We start from the raw sequence: 10,647 nt of genomic DNA on the forward strand, positions 1-10,647 counted from the left end.
TGAGGTTGACTAATTTTCTATAACAACAGTCATTTCTATGGTAGCAGCTCATACACACACACACACACACACACACACACACACACACACACACATGTTCAATCACACAACATATACCACACATTGCACAACATTCTCACTCCTGCTCTGTGACTGTTCCTTATATCCTTATTACTGTTAAGAAGCCAAGATACAGTGAACATGTGAAGTTGAAGGAGTTTAATGGTGTCGACTGCTTGATGTTGAGTGTGTGTGTGAATCATAAGACCTTCAGCGTATTTCAATAGAAAGAAAGCTCACATCATCAGACTTAACTGAACTATCTACTATAAACTGAAATATCTAGCCACAGAAGAAAAACGACACTAGGACAGGAGATATTTGTGTTTCAGCTCCTTGACGTCTGTCTTGTTTTAATGAATGCACTGTCTACAGAACTATCTCCTGCATTTCTTTTTCTCCTTCTGTGAAATGAGTGTTAATGAAGGTCAGAGCAAACAGCATGTGTGTTCAGAGATAAGGAGTGTTACTGATCAGATGCACTTCAGTGTGTTAATGATAAACACTGCAGTGTAGAACAGGAACTAATACTGTGTAAAACACAAATATTATCTCTCTCCTGCAGTGAAGTCCACTAATGCTCAGTATGTGGCAAGTGGAATCAGGGCAGTTTATTGAATTCTGTAAAATAAAGCCAACTGCAGTGACGACTTAAAGAGTGGAATAAAGAGAAGATTGGAATAAAAAGATTGTTGGACATCAGGAACTTCAGTCTTCAGCTGCTGCATGTCTTTAATGCAGTCAGATTTCAGACAGAAGTTGAGCGGAGGATCAGCTGACACTAAAATCTTGCCAGATTGATGTATGGATCAGGAATTCTACAGGAATGGACTTCCAGACCACTCGGTGCAGACATGAAGGCTTGAGCTGCTCATTGCACTTCAGTCTGAAGAGAAATCTGTTCTTTTGTTAATCTTTAAGTAACACAAGTGCACGAAAACCCTTAAAAATGAGAACCCATGAAAATCCAACCATGGGACATGCTGTGACCTCACATGTTAAATACGGACTAACATGACAGACCATGCTGTATTTTTATACAAATATAAATAAAAAGTAGTCAAAACAAAAATAATCACAATGCTGTTTAGAAAGTCAACTAACTGTTACTAACCCTAAAGTGACTGACTGTTACTAACCCTAAAGTGACTGTTACTACCCCTAAAGTGACTGACTGTTACTAACCCTAAAGTGACTGACTGTTACTACCCCTAAAGTGACTGACTGTTACTAACCCTAAAGTGACTGACTGTTACTAACCCTAAAGTGACTGACTGTTACTAACCCTAAAGTGACTGACTGTTACTAACCCTAAAGTGACTGACTGTTACTAACCCTAAAGTGACTGACTGTTACTAACCCTAAAGTGACTAACTGTTACTACCCCTAAAGTGACTAACTGTTACTAACCCTAAAGTGACTGTTACTACCCCTAAAGTGACTAACTGTTACTAACCCTAAAGTGACTGACTGTTACTAACCCTAAAGTGACTGACTGTTACTAACACTAAAGTGACTGACTGTTACTAACCCTAAAGTGACTAACTGTTACTAACCCTAAAGTGACTAACTGTTACTACCCCTAAAGTGACTAACTGTTACTAACCCTAAAGTGACTAACTGTTACTAACCCTAAAGTGACTAACTGTTACTAACCCTAAAGTGACTAACTGTTACTAACCCTAAAGTGACTATAACTGTTACTACCCCTAAAGTGACTGACTGTTACTACCCCTAAAGTGACTGTTACTACCCCTAAAGTGACTGTTACTACCCCTAAAGTGACTGTTACTACCCCTAAAGTGACTGTTACTACCCCTAAAGTGACTGACTGTTACTACCCCTAAAGTGACTGACTGTTACTACCCCTAAAGTGACTGACTGTTACTACCCCTAAAGTGACTGTTACTACCCCTAAAGTGACTGACTGTTACTAACCCTAAAGTGACTGACTGTTACTAACCCTAAAGTGACTGACTGTTACTAACCCTAAAGTGACTGACTGTTACTAACCCTAAAGTGACTGACTGTTACTAACCCTAAAGTGACTGACTGTTACTAACCCTAAAGTGACTAACTGTTACTAACCCTAAAGTGACTAACTGTTACTAACCCTAAAGTGACTAACTGTTACTAACCCTAAAGTGACTAACTGTTACTAACCCTAAAGTGACTAACTGTTACTACCCCTAAAGTGACTGACTGTTACTACCCCTAACTCAACACTTTTATATATGTTTTGTTGTCATTACCCTTTATTTCAGGATGTCTCCTTTCAAATGAAGTCTTTTGACTCAACTTGCCCCAGCTGAGGAACCAGAGTGAAGGGGTAAACAGAGCCATGTTGGGGTAAACTGGCTTTTTAAAGTTTAAACTGAAACATAGTTTTAAAATATCACACTTTTCTTAAATCTAACTTCAAATGTTTCTGAACATAATTTAATAAACTTAATGTAAACAACTTCAGGGTGCACGGTGTCTTAGTGGTTAGCACGTTCGCCTCACACCTCCAGGGTTGGGGGTTCGATTCCCACCTCTGCCTTGTGTGTGTGGAGTTTGCATGTTCTCCCCGTGCCCCGAAGCATTTTCAGCACATCACTTTGTGTGGAAAAGGTTACATCAGTTTCCTTAAATGCAAAAGTGGGTTTCTCATTGTTACTGGTCCCCCAGATTTATTAATCACTTTGTGGCCCTCAGGTTTTCAACCATACCAATGTAATGATAGCTAGTTTGTTTGATTTTGTGCTGTGATGTCTGGTTCGCAGCTCTCATCCTCAGAGCTCTCATCCTCAGGAACGTCATCACGTGTGATGGGAACATCACTCTCATCAGAGCTGCTGTACACTGTGATTTGCATCTTGGTTTGCTTTTTCTTAAGCTTTTCTTTGATATTATTTTGCCTTTTACCCTGCTGTTTATTTTTCCTCTCATCCTGAGTCCTTTCAATCACCTGCTTTTCGGGTGTATCAGTTAGGATTCCTGTCTTCACACACATTCTCTTTGTACTCTGGGATGCAAACTTTTGGTAAGGGTAGAATTTCTTCTGCAGACCCATATTCAGTGTGGCTGGGATGCAAATCTGTCACTTTGTAAAACACATCCATGGACGATGAAGGCAGCTCAGCAGTGATGGAGGTTGTAACAACTTGTGAATCACCTGCAGATACAGACTGTAGCTTAGGGTTTGGCCTGTCTGTTACCATGGATGGCTCAAACTCTTTAGCAGAGAAAAAAAATCCTCTGTTGTCAGGGGAAATCCTGTGGCCCTGAATCCAGAAGTTATATTCCGTGGTGTCATCGCTGACAGTCTCAATTACACATCCAGGGATCTGGTAAATGGTGACTGTTTTGCCTGGGCTAGATCTCATACAACTATCAAGAGCTTTGTTGTAATAGGTCTTAAATGGACCATAAATTCTCTTTTCCAGAGGCTGTAGGTGTGATGGGATGTGTGAGGTGGAATGGTGAGCAAAACAATACCTTTTCTCTTTGCTATATCCACTGCACTCAGTGAAATGTGAAAAAAGAGAAGGTAAAGCCTTCTCTTTCCAGTTGTTGGGGACAGCAATATTGTTTGTTTGCTTTCCAATTCAAATGCCAGTTCACAACAATTTTGGGGATCTGGCCATGGATGTGGTCAGCCAGCTTGTTGATGTGGTCTGAAGCTCCTTATTTAGCTCCTCTGTGAAGACCCTCTTTACCTTCGCTGTTCCACAGTAACCTATGGTTTACACTTCCTTTTCCTCCTTCTTTCTTTCTACATCTGCGTACTGTTGATGTGTCAACAACTTTTTCTTTTGCCACAGCTCTGATGGATTTTCCACTTTACATTAGTTGCTGCTCTCTCCATCTTCTCCAGAGGTGTTGAGACCCAGTTAGTCTTCCTCTTATACATTTTTGGCATGATATCTTTTCTACTATGTTTAAAATAGGAAAAACCAAATCGGTTTTGTTATACATCACTGAAATAATGTTTTTTATTTAAGCACTTTAACTTTACTTCAAGGGGGTCACGGTGGCTTAGTGGTTAGTCTCACACCTCCAGGGTTCTTGCACGTTCGTCTCACACCTCCAGGGTTGTGGGTTCGATTCCCACCTCCACCTTGTGTGTGTGGAGTTTGCATGTTCTCCCCGTGCCTCGGGGGTTTCCTCCGGGTACTCCGGTTTCCTCCCCCGGTCCAAAGACATGCATGGTAGGTTGATTGGCATCTCTGGAAAATTGTCCGTAGTGTGTGATTGTGTGAGTGAATGAGAGTGTGTGTGTGTGTGTGTGTGTGTGTGCCCTGTGATGGGTTGGCACTCCGTCCAGGGTGTATCCTGCCTTGATGCCTGATGACGCCTGAGATAGGCACAGGCTCCCCGTGACCTGAGGTAGTTCGGATAAGCGGTAGAAGATGAATGAATGAATGAATGAACTTTACTTCAGTGCCATACGGTGGGGTAAGTTGAACCGATGGCTGAGTTTACCCCACAGCATTTGGTTCACTTTGACCCACAGCCACCTTTTTGGGAAAAACTGCCTGACTTGATAATCCAATAAATCATCTTCGCTAACTCATTCACATGGATTTATACATTAGCAAATCACCAATATGTATGGTATCTATTTTTAGGCCTGAATAAATTTGCTTTGACAGAACAGTCATTATACCGGACGTATAAAATGTACTTTGATAGGATAAAAACAGTGAAATCTCTGGCACGTGTTTCTCTTCACCACAGCCAGGTAGAAATGATGGTTCCTTAATGGATTTATGGTCACATGACAAAAAATGTGTACAGTTGCCTAGATACAGGGGGTGGGTCAACTTACCCACTGGCTCATTTTGCCCCACTCTCCCCTGCTCTGTGTGTGTGTGTGTGTTATTGTTGTTGTTTTACCTGTGTGTGTGTCCTTTACTCAGGTGAACAGGTATGTTCTTGCCATCATTTAGCCAGGTAGTTGTGCGCAGTGGTACTTCATTTTCAGGTGAGAGAGTGCAGTGTGTGTGTGAGATGAACGTCACAGCCAGATACACACTCCACAACACACTCATTATTATTACACCAGCCAATCCCCTGAGGGTCAGGGAAGGGGGTGAAATTGGAGGAGAGAGAGAGCGAGAGAGAGAGTGTGTTGCATTATTAATCAGTTTGTAAATGCATTTGATTTTTGATTCTACATGTTCTGTGTGTGACACACATGCATGTGTGTGTGTGTGTGTTTGGGTTTTAAAGCTAACCCTATTTGTATGCATTATGATTATGGTGATAGTGATTAAATGATAACTCTTTTGTTTGTAGTATAACATTTTAATATTTATTATTTGCCAGTAATATAAACAATAAATAAATAAACAATATACAGTCAAATAAAACCAGGATAAAAATATATTTTTATAATTTTTTTTTGACTGTGTGTCTAAAATTTCTCCAAATATCTCTGCACAGTAGGGAGCCATGATTTCTTCTAGCTGTCCCTCTCTATGGTCTGTGTATGTGTGTGTGTGTGTGTGTGTGTGTGTGTGTGTGTGTGAGAGAGAGAGAGAGAGTCTGTACGTTTAAGGGCCCCAACCCTAGATTTTTGTTATTATAAAATTTTATATGCGCAATGAATATTTTTAAACATTTTAAACTACAAATAATATTTTTCCTTAAATCTGACAAACCAAGAATCAAAATTGAATTAAAATAAAAGCAGAATTATATGAAATGACATGAATGGTTCAGCTTTTAGCCAATAATATGTGATTAAACAAACATGTTATTTGTTCATGACAAATCTAACACAATATATTATCCAATCCTTTAACTCACATCTGCGTTATTTTAAACAACCAACAAACATTTGGAACCATCACTGAATATTTCAGGTTTCTTATAACCCTAAGATTCTCCCCACAGATACACCACTGAGTCAGAGAGTGAGGCAGGGAGAGAGTGAGACAGGAGGTGAGACAGGGAGAGAGTGAGACAGGAGGTGAGACAGGGAGAGAGTGAGACTGGAGGTGAGACAGGGAGAGAGTGAGACTGGAGGTGAGACAATTCCCAGCTGATGAGTAAAGGAAGTGAAAAACATTAGCTTTAATTCAGAGAGAATTATTCATTTCAGAATAAAAATATTTCTGTTTTATCTTTTTCATCTTTCAGCTCTTTCAGAGTGTTAAATCTGAAGTGTCTCTAACACACACTGCATCAACCCTGAACCCTAGCGCTAAACCCTAAACCCCTAAACCCTAAACCCCTAGCGCTAAACCCTAACCCCTAAACCCTAGCTCTAAACCCTAAACATTAACCCCTAACCCCTAGCGCTAAACCCTAAACCCCTAGCGCTAAACCCTAACCCCTAACCCCTAGCGCTAAACCCTAAACCCCTAGCGCTAAACCCTAACCCCCAACCCCTAGCTCTAACCCCTAAACCCTAACCCCTAAACCCTAACCCCTAGCGCTAAACCCTAACCCCTAACGCTAAACCCTAACCCCTAAACCCTAATCCTAACCCCTAGCTCTAAACCTTAACCCCAGTTATAAATTCTAAGCCCTAATTTTCCTGTTTTATATATTAAAGAACAGATCTCTGTGCAAAAGAGAAAGAAATGCACTTCACCTCTCTATTTTCCTATCACGTGTCTTTCCTCCTCGTCTTATTTCACTCTATTTTCTGTTTATTATAGATTCATTTTTACAACTGCAGCTCTCAGTGCCTGGAATGCAAATCACAGTGAAATAAAAATAGAACTCCAAACCCGAGGAGGTTTGATTTTGATCCTACAGAGAACAGAAGGTTTGCTGTGAAGAGGAACTCTGAGACTTTATTCAGGTTTCAAGGATGAAACTTCAAAAAGTCCCTTAAAACATCACACTGAAACGCCAGGGATCAGATGACGGACGCTGTGTGTTTGTCTTACAGAGAACAGACCCTCTCTCTCACACACACGCACACACACACACACACAAACACAGACACACACAGACCTGCTCTAGTTACAACCACTGAGAGTGGGACATTTAATGGTGCAGGGGGACAGAAGTGGCAAGAGAAAGACAGGAGAAATGATGGTAATAAACAGGAAATAGACACATGATACTGTATAAAGCACACACACCGTGTCTAATTCACAAATAACTCATTTTAACAAGTCACAAAGGTAAAAGATTCAGGATTGATGTCTGCTACAGACTGGAACTGAGTGTTCTTCTGTCTGTGATTAGTGATGTGGATTATTATTATGTGATCTGTTACATCTTTATTTTGCCAAATACAGACATGTTATTTTGCTCTTATGAAAGCCACAGAGCTCCATAGAGTCTGTAAGTAAATCAGTGAACGTGTGCTTTTACTCACACACCTTTTATACAGCAGTTTATAATTAAAAGCTATAATTAATCCCACATAGAAACATGAAAGAGAAAGAGACAGTTAAGAAGAGAGGGAGAGAGAGAGAGAGAGAGACAGACAGGTGGTAATAAAGGGGTGGGTGGATCATGCATTTTCTCTGCTCAGTGTTTTCACTCCATAATTTCTGCCTCTTCTTGTGTAATCTGTAATCTTCTTTTTTCTCTGTGTCTGTTTTAATCTCTCGCTTGTTCCTCCCTCTGATCTCCATCATCTTGTTTATGCTGTTCACAATTCTTCTCCTCCTTGACTTTCTCTCTCTTTCTCTCTCTCCCTGTGTGTAACAGAAGTGTCTCACTGATGCCATGAGAACAACTAAGCTGGAGGTAAAGAAAAGGAACATTTTTAAAATTTAAAAAATCTGGAAAGAGGGATGATGAATGTCGGATGGAAACTGTATCTCTGTCTTTCTTTGCTGTTCTCTATTTCTATCTGCCTCTTAGAATCAAACACAGTTCTGATTTTTAATTGTGAGTCACAGCACACACACGCACACACACACTTACCTGAAACAGTACTTTAAGTTGTTTAGCGTAAAAAAAAAAGAATCACAAAAAAAGTGAATAAATGTGTTCACTGCATCTCTTCGTCACCGTCACATGTGAACTGTCTCACCCTCACTGATAAGAGACACATCTGACTCGCTCTTTTCCTGTCTGTGATCCTGTATTTTTTAGGCTTCTTCTGTCTCGTCTCCAAGTCCAGATGAGAGCTTGACATGAATACACGTGTGTGTCTGCGATCAGATCAGTGTGCAGTGTGTGTATGTGTGTGTGTGAGAGAGAGCGAGAGAGCGAGAGAGGATGTGTCAGGAGCAGGGGGAATAACTGAGTAAGTGCGAGAGTGTTTTTGTGTGTGTGTGTACATAAGGAGACAGGAGGTCTCTGAGTGGGGGGAGTTGTGGCAGATTGTGTGTGAGAGAAAAGAAAGGGGGTGGTTGGGTTTGTAAATGTGTGTGTGTGTGTGTGTGTGTGTGTGTGTGTGTGAGTGCGTTGATTAAATAGATGTATTTAAATCCCTTCTGAGACTTTATTCTTTGAAGCTTAAATTCATAGATGAATACAGATCAGTGTTAATTCTTCTCTTAGTAAGAAAATGTTAAGCAGAATATTTTTTTGATAAAACACATTAACAGTTACTTCATTATTGAATAATGAACTAAAGGAATGATTAAAGTTAATATGTATTAAACATGAATAATTCCACAAGACTAATTATCATGGAGACTCAGATGGAAAACCTTCTCATGTTATTGCTAACTGGCTAAAAACTTACTAAAGTCATTAGAGATGGCAGAGAATATGAAGGTGTTCTTCACTACACACAGACACACAGATACACACAGACACACACAGATACACACAGATACACACAGACACACACAGACACACACAGACACACACAGACACACACAGATACACACAGACACACACAGATACACACAGACACACACAGATACACACAGACACACACAGACACACACAGATACACACAGATTCACACAGACACACACAGATACACACAGACACACACAGATACACACAGACACACACAGATACACACAGACACACACAGATACACACAGATACACACAGACACACAGATACACACAGATACACACAGATGCACAGACACACACAGACACACACAGACACACAGACACACACACAGACACACACAGATACACAGACACACAGAGACACACACAGATACACACAGACACACAGATACACACAGACACACACAGACACACACAGATACACACAGACACACACAGACACACACAGATACACACAGACACACACAGACACACACAGACACACACAGATACACACAGACACACACAGACACACACAGACACACACAGATACACACAGACACACACAGATACACAGACACACACAGACACACACACAGACACACACAGACACACACACAGATACACACAGACACACAGATACACACAGATACACACAGATACACAGACACACACAGACACACAGACACACACACAGACACACACAGATACACAGACACACAGAGACACAGAGACACACACAGATACACACAGACACACAGATACACACAGATACACAGACACACACAGACACACACAGACACACAGACACACACGCAGACACACACAGATACACAGACACACAGAGACACACACAGATACACACAGAGACACACAGACACACACAGACACACACAGAGACACACAGACACACACAGACACACACACAGACACACACAGATACACAGACACACAGAGACACACACAGATACACACAGATACACACAGACACACAGATACACACAGATACACAGACACACACAGACACACAGACACACACGCAGACACACACAGATACACAGACACACAGAGACACACACAGATACACACAGACACACACAGACACACAGAGACACACACAGATACACACAGACACACAGATACACACAGACACACACAGACACACACAGATACACACAGACACACACAGATACACACAGACACACACAGACACACACAGATACACACAGACACACACAGACACACACAGACACACACAGATACACACAGACACACACAGATACACAGACACACACAGACACACACACAGACACACACAGATACACAGACACACAGAGACACACACAGATACACACAGACACACAGATACACACAGATACACAGACACACACAGACACACAGACACACAGACACACACACAGACACACACAGATACACAGACACACAGAGACACACACAGATACACACAGACACACAGATACACACAGATACACACAGACACACACAGACACACACAGACACACACAGATACACACAGACACACACAGATACACACAGACACACACAGACACACACAGACACACACAGACACACACAGACACACACAGACACAAAGGTATTTCCCTGAATCATGTTCGTGAAAATTCAAAAGTGCTGTAAAGAGCAAGTTACAAATCCATCATCCAAAACATTACAGTCTGAAGAACTGTTAATGCTGATGTGACTTATCAGAAACTCTGGACACGTTAGTATCACACGAGACATGAGGGAGAGGCGCATCACTGGGAAATGGATATTTAACTGGTAAGAATTTGTATGTATGTGAATATGACTGGGAAATGTGTGTAATGTGTGTATATACATGTCAATATGTAAATATGCTTTTATATAGGTC

The 10,647-nt window shown here is 41.1% G+C and overlaps 1 protein-coding gene across 1 annotated transcript in view; it reads right to left on the reverse strand.

Annotated features, from left to right (window-relative positions):
* ndnfl (neuron-derived neurotrophic factor, like) overlaps window positions 1–8,171 on the reverse strand; it is a 12,332-nt gene extending 4,161 nt beyond the window's left edge. The window contains exons 1-2 of the mRNA XM_060880625.1: window positions 7,942–8,171; window positions 4,942–5,118 (exon numbers count right to left, since the gene is read on the reverse strand). Of these exons, the coding sequence (XP_060736608.1) occupies window positions 4,942–5,096 (155 nt within the window). The 5' untranslated portion in view covers window positions 5,097–5,118; window positions 7,942–8,171. The remainder of the gene's footprint in view (window positions 1–4,941; window positions 5,119–7,941) is intronic.
* Between the last annotated feature and the right edge of the window lie 2,476 nt (window positions 8,172–10,647).

This window comes from Tachysurus vachellii, chromosome 10 (assembly GCF_030014155.1).
Source record: "Tachysurus vachellii isolate PV-2020 chromosome 10, HZAU_Pvac_v1, whole genome shotgun sequence".
Taxonomy (NCBI): Eukaryota; Metazoa; Chordata; class Actinopteri; order Siluriformes; family Bagridae; genus Tachysurus; species Tachysurus vachellii.